The 17,396-nt window shown below is 47.4% G+C and overlaps 1 protein-coding gene across 1 annotated transcript; it reads right to left on the bottom strand.

Annotated features, from left to right (window-relative positions):
* Positions 1-300: 300 nt before the first annotated feature.
* ky (kyphoscoliosis peptidase) lies at positions 301-11,019 on the bottom strand (the record flags this gene model as incomplete). The annotated part of the gene is made up of 6 exons (XM_080539041.1): positions 301-1,796; positions 2,105-2,295; positions 7,127-7,318; positions 8,544-8,661; positions 8,897-9,005; positions 10,108-11,019. 6 exons carry the CDS (start codon positions 11,017-11,019, stop codon positions 301-303), a joined length of 3,018 nt encoding a protein of 1,005 aa, XP_080395167.1.
* Positions 11,020-17,396: the final 6,377 nt, after the last annotated feature.

Here is a 17,396-nt window from a genome sequence, read left to right as displayed (position 1 = left end):
TTAGGGTTACGGTTAGCATGCATGAGTTAGCTAAGAGAGAGAGTCCAGATCAGATCTGTAAAGTCTTTGCAGGTCGACTGTGAACCTCGAACTGAGCCGCTGTCATACCGTAGGACCAGGGTCCTTCTTCTGACCAACATCAGTCGTGTGTGAGAGTAAGCACATATACTTCCTGGTGACATTTATCACAATTTAACTTAAGCATGCACTTCAATACAAATAAACTGTCAATAATATACGACTTCTTCTTCTGTCAACACAGTGTTTGTTTGTGTGAGGTGGGCGTACAAGGTCATGTGATCAGTCAGAGTCACGTCCAGAACGCCTCACGATTTCCTTCTCCTCCGGACGCTGGATGTCAAAGGTCAAGGCCACGGTCATGTCAGGCGACTCCCCCGACACCACGGCCAGTTTCAGCTGCGGGAGCCCCTCCCCCGTGAACGCCTCCCCCTCCCACACCCTGCTCCGGTTCATCTTCAGCTCCGTCTGCTGCGTCTGCTCCGCCCCCCCCAGCACGCACACCCTCTGGGCCCCCGGAACCCTCACCCTGAACCTCACCCAGGCCAGGGCCTCCAGCCGCCCCCCCCGCGGCTCGAACAGCACGCAGCCTTTCCTCCAGGCCGCGTAGGCGCAGGGGAACGGAGGCCCGCGCTGCTCGCTGCTGTTCCTCAGGACGAAGTCGCACAGCGGGCTGAAGTCTCCTCCTCCTCCTCCTCCGCTGGGGGGGGCCGTCTTGGCGTACAGGCCCAGCCGATAGACCCCGGCGTCTGGCAGGCTGACACTCACGGTGACCTTGCTGTCTGTGTAGGTGCAGAAGAGGTGGTGCGCCAGGGGAGTGTCGGACGGCGGCTGTCCTCTGTCCTTCTCGTCTCTGGCCAGCGTGGCGTGCAGCTCCAGGTCTCTCTGGTTGTGGAAGGTGACGTTGCACCTGCCCTGCTGCGTGCTCACCAGCGCCCCCGTGTGGCTGAACTTGGAGAGCCCCGCATCCAGCGTGCGGATCCCCGGCCCGCAGGACGACCCCAGGCCCGGGGGGAACAGCTGGTCCACCCTCAGCCCCCCCACTTCCCCTGCCCCCGCCGCCACCGCCGCCGAGCCTCGGCAGCGCAACAGGAAGTTCCCGGCGTTCTGGAACTTGCCGTCCGGCCTCTCGTAGTCGCGTACGAACACAGACAGCCGGTAGAACCCGCTGAGGGGGACCAGGAAGCTACAGGTCAGCCGGCCCGGCTCCATCTGCGTGGCAAGGCATCGCCGGGCCAGGGCCGGGTCCAGACCCGGGTGGACCAGCTCACACAGCGCCATCAGAGGCCGGGAGGTCTTCAGCACCAGCTCAGCGACCCCCCCGGGTCCTGCCTCCCCCTCCTCCTCCCGCAGCTCCCTCACCTCGCTGCCCTGGCTGCTGCCCTCCACCCCCAGGTCCCCCGCGCCGGCCTGCAGGCCCCAGGACAGGAAGGGGTTCTCGGGGAGCTCCTCGCAGGCGCGGGGGGCCGGGCAGTCCAGGGTGAAGGAGCAGAGCCAGCTGAGGGGCGAGGTGGGGGAGGGGGGGTTGGGCTGGGCCGTGGTGGTGGGGGGGGGGTCGGGCCGGGCGAACACCTTGACGTCGTAGAGGCCGCGGGCGGGGGGGAGGAGGCGGAGGGTCATGCCCCGGTGGGACACCGTCAGCAGGCCGGAGGAGAGGCTGGGGGGGGCCGGGGCTGGGTCTGTAGCCCCCCCCCCGCCCTGGAGGCCCAGCGGGGAGATCTCGTAGGTGAAGGTGACGGGTCTGGAGAAGCCCATGGACACGGCCGCCTCACCGTCCTCTGAGGAGACAGACAGACACCGTTCACTCACAATTAATATACACTGGTTTTCCATTGGTGTTAATTTAGTCTCTGTGTGCTTCTATGGTGGACAGTACTAAGGTAAATGGTAAATAGACTGACTTATATAGCGCCTTATTCCAAAGCGCTTTACAACGGCCTCTCATTCACCCATTCACACACACATTCACACACCAATGGCGGCAAGCTCGAACCGCCGATCTGCCGACCTTGTGATCATTAGATGGCGGCTCTATCTCCTGAGACACAGCCGCCCTAAGGTGCTGTGGTGTTCCCGTCCCTCCTACCTGTGACTATGTGGTAGTGTTTGGGTTGGAGGAGGGTCAGTCCCAGGGTGTAGAAGGCGGAGGTCTTGAAGACCCTCTTCTCAAACTCCTCCAGCGCGACGGACGTGGCCAGGAGCTGCCACCGCTCCTCGTCAGGGAAGTGAGAGTCCACGAAGTCCTCAGGCTCCGTCAGGAAGTAGAAATCATCAAGCCTGCGACAGAAGAACAGGAGCAGACCGTCAGAGACCTGAGCTCCTCGTCTGTAACTGCAAACGTGTGAAACATCAAAGCAGAGGATCCTGACACCGTGTTTCCAGGAGTTGTTTGTGAGGTAGAACGTCTTCCTGGGGTTATTTTTAGATCGTGTTATTATTCAATCTGGCCCCATTCTTTCCTAGCTTGCTTTAACACTAGGACCGCGGCGGATCGCGACCTTATTCAATCGCGATGAGGTGTGATTCAGCACTATGATAGTTTAACATAGAGAAGAGTGTACTGACGCACAAAGATCGCTGGAGGGCGATGTCACACAAGGCCGTCTGCCAGGCTCCGACGCCTTTTCCCAGAATGCATTTCGCACCGGCAAGCAGAAGGCGTTTTGAATCCTCCATTTTTTTTCAAAAAAAAAATGCTGTGATTTTGCCTTTACAAGTGTTACCATGTCATTTTATGAAGTTTTAATATGTTTTCAGGTGAGAAAGTACCAATATATATTCCCAAAATGTGTCCAGCTTATCAAAATAACCCGTATATCTCCTCTGACGATTTTCGTCGTCGAATTCGCTAGCATGCGTTCGTAAATTCGCCCTGGAAATCTGGTTAGCACCCATGGAATGCCTCTTGTCCAATCAAATTACCTGGTCCCTTTATGACGTTGAACCCGGTGTGCGCTCCGGCGCTCTCATAGCGAATTTACGAACGCACCCTGCGGTTTCACTTTCAAGATCTAATTTTTTTGCATTGGAAAACACTTACAGAGTGAACTGTCATAATGAAAACATGACAAAGCCATTTGACTATCTTGTTCATAAACAATGGTGTCAGGACTTTTCATTTTGATGACACTGACAACTGTTGTGCAAATGTTAATAGTGATGTGAGAAATGCACCAAAGCGACTGAGAAAACTGTATTATACACAACAGTGTTGTGTTGTGTATATGTGAGTGAGACTGTGGTCTACAGTGATATACAGAAAAAACATTATATACAATATTATACATATATTTTTGTTGTCAGGACTTGGAATGGAACATTTGCGAACAGTTCTGTAACAAAACGCTTTTACTTTTCCTCACACATGTGTAAGTGGAAATCCTTGGCCTTTCCTGTGGTCCTCGCAAATAAACCAGAATAACTCGTTTCTAAAGTCAGTTCCATTCACTTGATATAATGGTTGAAGCATGGGGGATGGTAATCTAAATTCAAAGGATCTAAAACAATTGTGGCTTGTTTTTCCAATGAAGCCAACAAGGTCTTTGAATTTAGCCCTGCCATGACTAATCTCAAGTATATTGCAGGCAATAGACCTCCATTTATCCCTATACTTGTAGGGCAACTTAGAAACAATAAGCCTGAGGTTTGATGGGCTATCAAGCTCTTCCAGATAGTGCAAGTCTTGCATGGCATTGTTGCATCCTCTCAAATACAGTGCATAGGCCTGTAGTGACTTTCCATCTTCAGCCTTTATGCTTGGCCAGTTCAAGGCTTTATTTATATATATAATAACGTATGCATGTATGTAACGAGACTGCGGGAGTTTTCATTACTAACGAATGAAAGTTGATTATCATTATTAAAAAATAACTGTAATATATATTGCAATGTTGTCCCTTTCACACATAGTTCCAAGTAATTTCCTTGGAATCCCAAGCTGTGTTGACCAGGTATCGAGACACAACAGCAGGGGAGGGGTGGGGGAAGGGAGGGGAGGGAGGGGTTACATCACCCTCTGTAGAACATCTTCTATCTAATCGGCGCACTGTGCTAAAATGCAATGCAAACAAAACAACACAGGACAGACAGCAGTGCAGTGATGCGTTTTATATTATATTCTTTGAACAACAGAACGGGACAGGCGCCAGAAACTGCCATAATATACCATACATATATCTGCCATATATCGTACCTCCGTTTTATATTGAGAAATATGATGATAAATACATATAGGGCGGAGGTATGCTATGTGGTGTGTGGCTAGATATTTTCATGTAGCACTGTGACTGCGGGGGAACCCGATGTCTTTGTTCATTGATCGGAAACAATCGAGAGCCAGCCATCAACCCTCCCCCCATCAAGCGCATGTCTTATTGAGTCAACACGAGTTGACTCGCTGGAACGAGACAGACTGATACACACCACACCTCTGCCATATCATACATCGGTCCCACATGTATTTATTTACCATCATATTTTTCAATATAAAACGGTATGATATGGCAGATATATATGGTAGCCTACATTGCAGTCGTCCCGCAGTTCTAGTAGATCGCCGACATCATGTTATTTGATGTACATTTCACGGCAAGATAATTCCGATTTGTGGCAAACACCCAACAATTGTTCGTTCACTAAACATTATAACATGAACACAGTTATAGCACCAGTTCCTAGCACCTAGTTTCCTAGCACCAGGGGAGCCCCCCCTCCCAAATTTCGTTGTTTGGTACCTGTACTATATCAATGACAAATAAAGACCATTCATTCATTCATTCATTCAAACAATGACAGTTACAGTCTCGCTCAAACTGTAGCGAGATTAGGAGACTACTAAATGAGAAAAAGAAAAGAAAATACATGAAAGAAAGGAGAGAAAGAGTACAGAATGATAAATCCGCTAATGTGTGTAATGAAAAGTGTGACAATGTTGAAAGACATGATGTCATAATCAAAATATAAAACCTGGTTGGATAAAATAAGATTCTGTTGTGATTGTGTTGACATTGTTGTGATGTCAAAAGAGATCTTGGTTATGTAATGTGTAAAGTGGAGAGGAGATTGATCGGAACTGCGGGAGTTTTCATTACTAACGAATGATGGTTGATTATTATTATACAAAAATAATAGTAATAAATATTGCAATATTGTGTTATCATAGTTATGAGCTTCACAGTGATAACGTCTGTTTATTTGTCGTGAACTTCACGCCGGCCGTGCCCGTAACATCAGCAGACAATCGACTGCTGTAAGCTTGTAAGCGTTGAAACCTGCTTGGCAGCTTTGAAACCCGCTTGGCAGCTTTGAAACCCGCTTGGCTCGCTCATGAATTGGCAGCTATTGTTTGCTAATGGGAAACGATCAATAAGATTACCCTCCCCCGTGTATCAACCATCAAGTGATTGTAACTCACTTTAGAAACTAGTTCTTAGCCTACACGTTTCTTTGTCAAATACATGCTCTGCATGTTTCTCTAAAATGCATAAAGTTCCTATAAGCAGAGAAGTGGGGAAATTATTAGAGCAATCTGATGAAGCTTGAGTCAGCTGAGAACGAACTATGGAACAGATTAAATGCTATATATGGAGAGGAGATTGATTGAGACTGCGGGAGCTTTACTAATGAATGAAAGTTGATTATCATTATTAAAAAAGAATAGTAATAAATATTGCAATATTGTGTTATCATAGTTATGAGCTTCACACAGTCTGTTTATTTGTCGTGAACTTCACGCCGGCCCTAACATCAGCAGACACATGAACACAGTGAGGATTCAAACCAACAAAAATAATTAATACACATCATTTCATTTATAATGTGCAGTAAACAAACAAAATAATGTATACTCTCTGCAATTGGCTACTATACAATGGTGCCAAAATCAACTATCCAAATATGAATCTGCGTATATCTATGTACAACCTTGATTGAACCAAGATTCATAGACAGATTGTCCCTTTTGCATATCATCATAATAGGCATTCGTGTCATCATGTTCTTTACACATTACATAACCAAGATTTATTTTGCAATCACAACAATGTCAACACAATCACAACAGAATCTTATTTAATCCAATCAGGTTGTATATATAATCTATATATATAATCTATATATTGGTTTCAATATACCTCCATAGCAGTCTACAGTCTAATTTAGCTATATATATAATTACATTATGAGAACATCAGTATTTTTACGCCTTTGGTTGTATTGTCTGAACGAACATTGATTGGGAGACATACTGTACAGTTTATCATTTTCATAACTGTCTGCACATATACATATCTTATTTTGATTGTTATTGTAGCCTATATATAAACACAAATATCAGTCTTATGCACTGTGTCTCATTCAGCACTGAAGCCTGAATTTGAGCACAGTGTGTGCCCCCTTGCTACCTCTGCTGATATAAAAGAGAATTGCAGGCTTGGAGAAATAGATGGCAGCCACAAGTACACAGACACACACAGAAATACTGCTAAAACGCTTTATACTAACTCGATTTCGAAAATGTAAAAATGCTGGGTGGTAGAACGCACATATCTAGGAAAAGTCATGAAAGGAGGGTCCTGAAATGTGATCGAGTGCAAAGGTAGAATTTTTTTTGTACTCACTGGTGCTGTTTAACACCTCACGGCTGTTCTAGTGTTAACAGCGTTATAATAGTAAACAGACTGACTTATACAGCGTCTTATTTCAAAGCGCTTTACAACGGCCTCTCATTCACCCATTCGCACACACATCCACACATGAATGGTGGCAAGCTACCATGCAAGGGTAGAGCCAAAGCCTCTACCTCCTGAGACACAGCCTCTACCTCCTGAGACACAGCCTCTACCTCCACCAGCCTCTACCTCCTGAGCCACAGCCTCTACCTCCACCAGCCTCTACCTCCTGAGCCACAGCCTCTACCTCCACCAGCCTCTACCTCCTGAGCCACAGCCTCTACCTCCTGAGACACAGCCTCTACCTCCACCAGCCTCTACCTCCTGAGCCACAGCCTCTACCTCCACCAGCCTCTACCTCCTGAACCACAGCCGCCCCATCTGGCCCTGTTCTTCCCTAGCGTGTTTTAACAGCGTCAGTGTCCGTGTCCTGGTCTTACTTCCTGATGAAGGTCTTGTGGTCCATGTCGACCCGCCCCGCCCCCCAGCAGGCATCCAGCAGGTGCCACTGCCCCCCCAGCTGCACGGCGTTCCACATGTGGTCAGACGGGGCGTTCCTCAGGCTGCTGCCCTGCCGGTACCCGATGCCCTTACTGTGGCCCCCCACCTCCTGGCACGCGATGCCCAGCTCCCTGGAACACAGACGGGGTTAGGGTTAGGGTTAGACCACCTCCCTGGAACACAGACGGGGTTAGGGTTAGGGTTAGACCACCTCCCTGGAACACAGGGTCAGGGTTAGGGTTAGACCAACCCCCTGGAACACAGACCAGACACGGGGTTAGACAGACCACCTCCCTGGAACACAGACCAGACACAGGGTTAGACAGACCACCTCCCTGGAACACAGACCAGACACAGGGTTAGACAGACCACCTCCCTGGAACACAGACCAGAAACAGGGTTAGACAGACCACCTCCCTGGAACACAGACCAGACACGGGGTTAGGGTTAGACCACCTCCCTGGAACACAAACCAGACACAGGGTTAGACAGACCACCTCCCTGCAGACAGGGTCAGGGTTCAGGGTTAGGGTTAGGTTCACCTCCCTGAAACAGGGTCAGGGTCAGGGTTAGATACAGACCACCTCCCTGAAACACAGACCAGACACAGGTTTCCCTTTAACACTAGAACAGCCATGGGTGGGGTCATTAACACTAGAACAGCCATGGGTGGGGTCATTAACACTAGAACAGCCATGGGTGGGGTCATTAACACTAGAACAACAGCCATGGGTGGGGTCATTTGACCCTGTGAGTAAAAACAAATATACAGTATATCTCTATACCAAGTTTCAGGACCCTCCTTTCATGGCTTTTCCTAGATATGTGCGTTCTACCACCCAGTATCCTTACATGTTCAAAATCACATCAGGATAAGCTAGTATAAAGATATTGTGCAGTTTTTTCTGTGTAGGAGGCAGGCTAATTTACAAGGCTGTTCCAGTAATGACGACAAGGTAAGAACAGAGGGAACATTATGTCCATTATGCTGTCGCCCCAGCCCCCCACCCCCCCTCTGGAATGAGAGGATGAGTCAGTGTTTTATGAGACAGAAGGTGAGAGAGGGAGAGATGAAGGCGGAGGCCTGGTAGTCGTGAACCCTGGTGAGATGTTGGGAGATGTGTACCTGCCTGGTAGTAGTGAACCCTGGTGTGATGTTGGGAGATGTTTACCTGCCTGGTAGTAGTGAACCCTGGTGTGATGTTGGGAGATGTGTACCTGCCTGGTAGTAGTGAACCCTGGTGAGATATTGGGAGATGTTTACCTGCCTGGTAGTAGTGAACCCTGGTGAGATGTTGGGAGATGTTTACCTGCCTGGTAGTAGTGAACCCTGGTGAGATGTTGGGAGATGTTTACCTGCACATCTCCAGACACAGGCTGGCGTACCCGGAGCAGACACCGCGCCCCGCCGCCACCACCTCCTCTGGAGAACACAGCTTCTCCGTCTGGCCCAGGAACCCGCTCACATCGTACTCTGAAACACCATAACAACATCAGGCTCACGTATGATCTGAAACCCCACAACAACATCAGGCTCACATATGAATCCTCCCAGAACCTACTAGATGTTCCTTAAACATTGTTAACTTGTGGTTGAGACGTGAAACATGCTAGGTGTGTAGCACTGGTGGTTCTGGTGTTAGGTACCTAAACATGCTAGGTGTGTAGGGGTGGTGGTTCTGGTGTTGTGGTGTTGTGGTGCAGCGTACCGATGTTGAGGCACAGCCAGACCCAGACGGCTCTGAGCTTCTCCAGCTGGGTCCTGCAGCCCTGCGACACCCGCTGGGCGATGGTCTGCACCTGGAACACACACTGCTCCTTCAGCTGCACACACACACACACACACGCGCACACATACACATATATACACACACACACATACACATATATACACGAACACACATACACACACACACACACACATATATACACACACATACACACACACACATATATACACACACATATACACACACACACACGCACACACATATGAATATCATATATACAGTAAACAAATACACACACACACACAAATATTAATATCATATATACAATAAACAAATATACACACGCACACACACACTGAGCAATGCGTGTGATTTCATGCGAACAACACCAACCTGGACGAATGCAAAGTTAACTGAGCTCGTTCCAAAGACGTCGACTACAGACATGAACCCCCTGACATGAACCCGGTGGTACCCGGCGATGAAGGTCAGCTTGTCCCTGGCTGCTTGTTATGGTTTCAGACGCGTCGACGAAAGAAGTTATCTCTCCTCCACGCTCTTCTAAAGGCGTTGGAACACACAGACCTCCTCTGTTATGACTGCCCTCTCCTACTGCCCTCTCCTCTCCACTCATGTTTAGGATATTCAGGTTATTTTAGTCCAGATACGTCCCTGACTAAGAGAAGCTAACCCGTCCGCAGAGGAAGAAGGGAAAGACGGAGAAGCGTGTGTTCGTGTGTGTTGAGTTGGTAGTTATGACTGCCCTCTCCTCTCCTCGCCACTAATGTTTAGGATTTGGAGTTATTTCGGTCCAGTTACGTCCCTGATTCTTCTCTAACAGAAGCTAACCCTCCATTAAGGAAGGAAGAGAAGAGAGATGTAGAAGCTGTGTCGTGTGTGTTGAGTTGGCTAGTTATGACTTCCCCCCCTTGTACTGTTTCTCCAGTGTCTATATAAAAGAAAGAAATTCTTTCTTTCTTCTCCTATCAATGGCCCCTGGCCTGAGTTAGATTACTCTTCCTGCCATGACTGGTGGATTGATGATTCACTTGCTTAGTCAAACGTATTGATTGTAAGTCGCTTTGGAATAAGGCGTCTGCTAAATGCCAAACATGTAAATGTAAATAACAAGGGGGTTATGGGACACCCCAACATGTAATGTAAATGTGTGATGAGCGTGTGACCCCCACCTCTGCCCCCGCCCTGACGGCGTGCGCGTCCACTTTGTGGAAAACCTCAGTGCTGGAGAACAGGTCCTTACGGCGCCTCCTCTTTGTGTCCGCGCCCCCGACGACGGGGCCTGGGGGGGTGGTGGGGGTCCCCCTCTGTCCCAGCGGGGGTTTGGGTTGGAGGCTGGAACCTCCCCCCTTCCCCTCCTGCTCCGCGCTCTCTTTCCTCCCCGCGCTCTTCTTCACGGCCCCCGCGGTGCGGGCGGCGCTCTCTGAGGACAGCTGCCTCTTGGTGGCGGGGCGCTGGTCCTCACAGACGTCCTTCTCAGGGGACGGCTTCTCAAAAGCCGCCCGCCTGGACAGGACCCCCCCCTGGGACAGGACCCCCCCCTGGGACAGGACCCCCCCCTGGGACAGGACCCCGCCCTGGGACAGGACCCCCCCCTGGTACAGGACACCGCCCAGGGACAGGACCCCCCCCTGGGACAGGACCCCCCCCAGGACCTCTGCAGCCTGCTTCTGGGCTGGTCCTCTGGGCTGTGGCTGGGCCTGTCCGCTGGGTGGGTTAGGGTTAGCAGCAGGAGGCTTGGGGGGTCTCTGGTCCTGAGGTCCATTCTGGACGGAGGCTCCTAAGGACCTGACTGTGAGGGTGGTGGTGGGGCTCAGGTCTCTCTGACCTGACCTCTGACCTGCTGCTCTCTCTGGCCCCAGAGGGGGGGTCAGGCCCGTGGTTAAGGTGAAGGCCTGGCTGGGCGGGTCCTGGGGGGTCAGGCCCGGGGTCAAGGTGAAGGCCTGGCTGGGCGGGTCCTTGGGGGTCAGGCCCGTGGTGAAGGTGAAGGCCTGGCTGGGCGGGGCCTCAGGTCCAGAGGAGGAGAGGCGAGCGGCGCCGGACAGCGGGAAGGAGAACGTCTGGACGGCGCGAACCTCCGACATCATTCTGGGGACGTGTCAGACATAACCTTATATAACCCTGACCCTGTGTGGGAGGAACAGGAGGGAGGAATTCACAAAGTTAGTTCACTGTTTACGCCATAAAATGTATGAATTAGAGCTTCAATCTTTAGCTAATAGAATGTTTTAGATTAACACCAAGCAGGAGAAGATCAGTGTGTCGTAGACCGAGACACAGCTTCTCATGCTACAGCTCTTCTCCTGACCTGCCTGGACACTCAGCCAGGCCAGATGGTTTGTGTGGAGTGTGGCTCGGCTGTGTGAATGATTGCTTACCCCGTGTGGATGCCAATTAGAAGTCCTGCTTGTGTGCAGAGATCCCCTCCCTCTGGCTGCTCTTCTGTTACGGGGCGGCTTTTATACCGTCCCTCCGGCCTGCCAGGACTGGCCCCCAGAATAACAGGCCTAAAAATACTACAAAGCAGTTAAGACCAGCCAATAGAGCAAGCCCCATCAACAGTAAAGGGGTGTGTGTGTGTGTGTGTGTGTGTGAGAGAGAGAGAGAGAGAGAGAGAGAGAGAGAGAGAGAGAGAGAGAGAGAGAGAGAGAGAGAGAGAGTGGAAAGGGGGGGTCAGATTCAACAGAGAGTTACTTGTTGACGTAAGGTGACAAGGTTGTGGGGAGGTCAGCACTTATGATAATAACCGCTTCAACATCAAACACACACAGTCCCCCCCCCACATACTGTCACACACAGCCCTCTGGTCTCTCCTCCAATCAGATCACAGTTGATCATAATGTATATACAGGACACAGATGTACATGCATGCTACGAGCTACCTCTCAACAATGCAGTGCACAGAGATACAGTAAATAATAATACATAAATAAGAGGATAGGGAAGTATTGTCTCTTGCTTTGGCTTCTACACTCCAACAGTTTGAGTTTAGTTACCAGGATGTTAAAGTGGAGATTCTCAGCTTGTATTTGATGGTATTTATGTACCGTATTTTCCGGAGTATAAGTCGCATCAGTCAAAAAATGCGACATTAAGAGGAAAAAAACATACTATAAGTCGCACTGGACTAGAAGTCGCATTTATTTAGAAATATATTTCACAAAATCCAAAACCAAGAACAGACATTTAATCTGGAAAGGCAAGTTTATTCAACTACACAATAGCACACAGAACAACAGGCTGAATAGAAGTCCGGTATGTTAACATAACACATTAAGAGTTATTCAGCAACACAATAGCATAAAGAACATACCTGGGAAGCTGAATAGGCTAAATTAACATAACAAGCCAGCGAGTCCAACAAGCAAGTTACCAGTAAGCAAGTTCACCAAGCTACCGTTTGCTTAGCTTCAACAAGCTAATGTTTTAGTTAATTTCTTCAGTGGTAAAGGAGCAGCATATAGTTGTCACAAGTAGTGTTGCACGATATACCGGTACCAACGATATACCGCGGTGCCAAAATGTCACGGTGCCTACTATACCATAAGCTTTATACAATGGTACTACCGTGGAATACTATACTACCGTGTTGAACACGGTACCAGCGGGGCAATGTGTTACCTCTATTACCAAATTCATTGGTTCTGCTAATGAGGACAAGACTGGCTCGCGACACTGTCATGAGAGAAACACTTTCGGCTGCGTTCGTCAATTCGCTCCGAGAGCGCCGGAGCGCACACTGGGTGCAACGTCACAGAGCGACCGATTCGTTTGATTGGACGAGAGGCGTTCCGCGAGTGCGGGTCAGATTTCCAGAGCGAATTGACGAACGCAGCCTTTTTCGCGACTACCCATCGCGTTAGCTTTGTCGGCTAACAGGTTAGCAACCTCAAACGTTGTTCCTATGGTTCCTGCGAGCTCAGTGGGCATTAACTAGAAAATTAAAACCACTGAGTTTTCTTAAATTGAGTTAAGTCTTGAGCTACAGTTTGGAAGTAGCCCTCTATATTTTTGATATACCAGTGTTTGCTTTTACTTTTCAAGTTCGTGAAAAAGACCCCACAGACGGACAGACACAGAAAGACAGACAGACAGACAGACACACACACAGACAGACACACACACACACACACACACACACACACACACACACACCTACTTTGCTATACTCTTGCAAAAGGCCAGTTGGTCTGTTTGATGTTTCAAACTACTTATTAATAAACATGTTATTCACAAAAATATCGGTTTCAGTACTTTTACTTACCTGTAGAGTTACTCATTACTCAGTTACTCATTAAGTTATTGTAACTTGTATAAATACATTGCATGTTCATACAAATAAAAAGTGTTACAAAAGTGCCGCGGTATCGCGATACTACTCAGTATCGTGATACTTGGGCTGGTATAGTATCGCAGGGTAAAATATTGGTATCGTGACAACACTAGTCACAAGCCCAGAGCGGCCCAGAGCGCCCTCTGTCGGCTGTAGACGGTAATGTTTACTCCTTGGTTCATGTCAGTCAGTATGAAATTATATACTGTATATTGATATATAAGTCGCACCTGACTATAAGTCGCAGGACCAGCCAAACTATGAAAAAAAGCGCGACTTATAGTCCGGAAAATATGGTACATAATTTGTTTCATCGTTCAGAAATTCAGAAAAACATGTTTTTCATGCTAAACATGAGTGCTTTATTTAGGGTTAGGGTTAGGAATCTGTCCCTTTACTTATTGTTTACTTATAGTGAGGACTGGGGGGTGTATGAAAGGGGGACTGGGGGGCGGGGTGGTGTATGGAAACATTTGGAGTATAAAGCCAAAGGAGAACGAAGGCTTCTCTGTCCCATACTCATACAGCCCCACCCTAAACCCTGTATCACACAGCCCCACCCTAACCCTGTATCACACAGCCCCACCCTAACCCTGTATCACACAGCCCACCCTAACCCTGTGTCACACAGCCCCACCCTAACCCTGTATCACACACCCCCACCCTAACCCTGTATCACACAGCCCCACCCTAACCCTGTATCACACAGCCCCACCCTACCCCTGTATCACACAGCCCCACCCTAAACCCTGTATCACACAGCCCACCCTAACCCTGTATCACACAGCCCCACCCTAACCCTGTATCACACAGCCCCACCCTAACCCTGTATCACACAGCCCACCCTAACCCTGTATCACACAGCCCCACCCTAACCCTGTATCACACAGCCCCACCCTAACCCTGTATCACACAGCCCACCCTAACCCTGTATCACACAGCCCCACCCTAAACCCTGTATCACACAGCCCCACCCTAACCCTGTATCACACAGCCCCACCCTAAACCCTGTATCAAGGAGAGGAAATACAAACATAATAATATAATTATACAATAAGGCTCAGTAAAGATCTAGCTCAATAACAGTTTAATATTTATAATAATAAACATAACAGTAAATAATAATTGTTGAATATGGTGGAATATATACAGATGCATAGTGTAAATACAGCAATGTGTGGTGTGTGAGTGTAAGTCTCTTCTAATGAGACTGAGGAGTCCCGTCCAGGTATTGTACGTATGGACAGGTAACCCTAACCCTGTTATGTATATATATATATTGTAAATATTTCTTTGTTTTATTTTTGTGTTTTCTTTGTGTCTCACTGAACACTTGTATGTGGCTTTTGTAGTCCACTAAACTAGGACTACAACTCCCTTGATGTCTAGCCACTAGATGGAATTCTTTGACACAGGTGCGTTTGAATAATCAAGTGATGTCGTTTGAACCCTTTATAACCCTGCATTCACTTGTCTCTCTGCTGTATGGCTGGAGAAGGTCTCTGACCGACCGACAGCTGCGAAATAAAATGTTGCACAATTTTTGAGTGTGCGGGTATGGAGGACCAAGTCTGTCAAAATTAACAATAAATATATAGATACATAAATGAATGTATGAACAAATAAATGAATGAATGCACACAGTAATAATGAAATACATTTCTATATGTATTTATTCTTTTACGCATTCATTCATTGTTTTCCACATTCATTCTTTGTTTTCCACATTCATTCTTTGTTTTCCACATTCATTCTTTCTTTTCCACATTCATTCTTTCATTCTTTCTTTTCCACATTCATTCTTTCATTCTTTTTTTTCCACATTTATTCTTTCTTTTCCACTTTATTAGATCTGTATGCAAATATCTGGGGGCGTACCTTGCATGTTGTCCATGCCCCTACGCATTTTCATTGGTTGATACCGCGCGTGACGTTTGAAAGCAGCGACGCAGTTATCACCACAGACGGGTAGAGTGTCTATAGCCCCGTTCTCACACAGCCTCTTTCACCCTATAATTTCCATGGAATCCCAAACAATGTCGACATCCCAAGCTATGTGTTGTCCCCTTTCACACATGTCGGCAATGGTCTATACTAGTCCATCAGCACTGTATGGGAGAACTTGGTGATAACCACAATACCAGTTGACTCAATTAGACATAGCCCAGAGGCCAGAGCGCATTATTCGCGATGCAAGACAGCTGAGAGTGTCTCCACTGCGTTTATATCACAAAATGTTCATTTGATAAGTAAAAGTAAGCTAGCTAAGTAAGTAATCTAGCTGACTATGACTGGAAACGAAGTACTATCCAGTTAGAATTATAGAAGATCTAGTTGTGTTTTCCTGCTGGTCTCGTTGCCTGGGTTTGAACAGACTTGTGGTGACTAAAAATGGCTTTAAAAAATGCCTTTCCACCAAAGAACCGTATATATATATATATGCCATATATATGCCATATATCATACCTCCACTATGATTCATATGCAGAGTTTGACTTAGGACGGCACCAGAAAAAAATGTCCAGCCAACCAAATGGAGTAGCTCTCTAGCCCAGGCAGTGAGCTGACCTCATGCACTGAAAAACTGTTTAAAGTACAATAATGAGTATTGTACTACTTGGACTTCTATTCTGGTTGTACTTTAAAAAAAATGTAAAACATGTTATGATTGGAAATTAAGTAGTGTCTGCTCTTGGCTGAGGGCTTCACCACGTCACGCGCAGTATCAACCAATGAAAATGTGCAGGGGCGTGGACGACATGCAAGATACACCCCTATATTTGCATACACATCTGATAAAGAGAAAGACAATGTTGTATTCACATAGAATAGTTTGTCTTTGTCATTCATCAGAGCAACGCATCCGGGTACTTTCCCCTCCCGTCATGTCCACGCCCCTTTTTGGGTGATAGAAGCGGAGAAGTTTGACTGGCGGTCAATGGGAATTTCTGGTCTTTGCTCCTTTAATCCGATAAAATAAGAAAACCGTAGTGCTTTTTAGATATTAGGAGCCCAAATCCGATGGCCAGTTAGGCAAACTATTATATAGTGTCATTGCCGATCAATGATCGACGTCGTTATATAGAGAAAATTAATGAAATAGGGGTTGATTCATCAGATCAGTCATACGTCATCTCCCTGTCATCAGGGATTTGTAGTTCTTCAGTTGATTTGCCGTGGTCCTAACGTCTTCACCTCCAGTCAACAGCGTTTGCTTTCGTTTCTTCTTTGAACATTTATCTCCCATGATTACAATAGAAATATCATGCACAGTAGCACTAGTCGATAGCCGTTATGGGTGAAGGGTTAGTAAGTACTAAGTAGTACCTTAGTAGGCTAGATCAAATGAAGAACTACAAATCCCAGATGACAGGGAGATGACGTATCGTATGACTGCTCTGATGAATCAACCCCTATTTCATTAATTTTCTCTATAACGACGTCGATCATTGATCGGCAACGACACTATATAATAGGTTGCCTAACTGGCCATCGGATTTGTGCTCCTAATATCTAAAAAGCACTACGGTTTTCTTATTTTATCGGATTAAAGTAGCGAAGACCAGAAATTCCCATTGACCACCAGTCAAACTTCTCTGCTTCTATCACCCAAAAAGGGGCGTGGACATTCTGATGACAGGGAGATGACGCGCAATTGCTCTGATGAATTGTCAGATGTGTATGCAAATATAGGGGCGTATCTTGGGCGCACTCTACGCATTTTCATTGGTTGATACTGTGCATGACGTGGTGAAGCCCTCAGCCAAGAGTAATAGTCCTTGGGCCAAACCCCAAAATTTAACATTTCATTACCATCTGAGTGGGCAAATTCTAGATGTGATTTTTTTATTCCTATACATCCCTAGATTATGTTTTGATATGATAGACCTTTTGGTTTGGCAGCTTATTAATGGTTAGTGCTTAGGGTTAGGTCCCTTGCCATATCTTGCTTCCCTTCGCATGATTCGCGCGTAGCTGTGCTGTGGAGACATGAGCCCTTTCATGTTTTTTATGCGCATGAGTCTCCTAAACACGTAGAGACCAACCCCGAGTCGATCAGAGCTTCCTACGATGAGCTATGGTAACTTTCCCGCACCTACCCCCTACCGGTGAATTATGAAAACGGTC

This window comes from Nansenia antarctica (genome assembly GCF_963989245.1).
Source record: "Nansenia antarctica genome assembly, chromosome: 1".
In the NCBI taxonomy this organism is placed as follows: Eukaryota; Metazoa; Chordata; class Actinopteri; order Argentiniformes; family Microstomatidae; genus Nansenia; species Nansenia antarctica.
The sequence above is the reverse complement of the archived record's forward strand: the minus strand, read 5'-3'. Positions and strand labels throughout refer to the sequence as shown.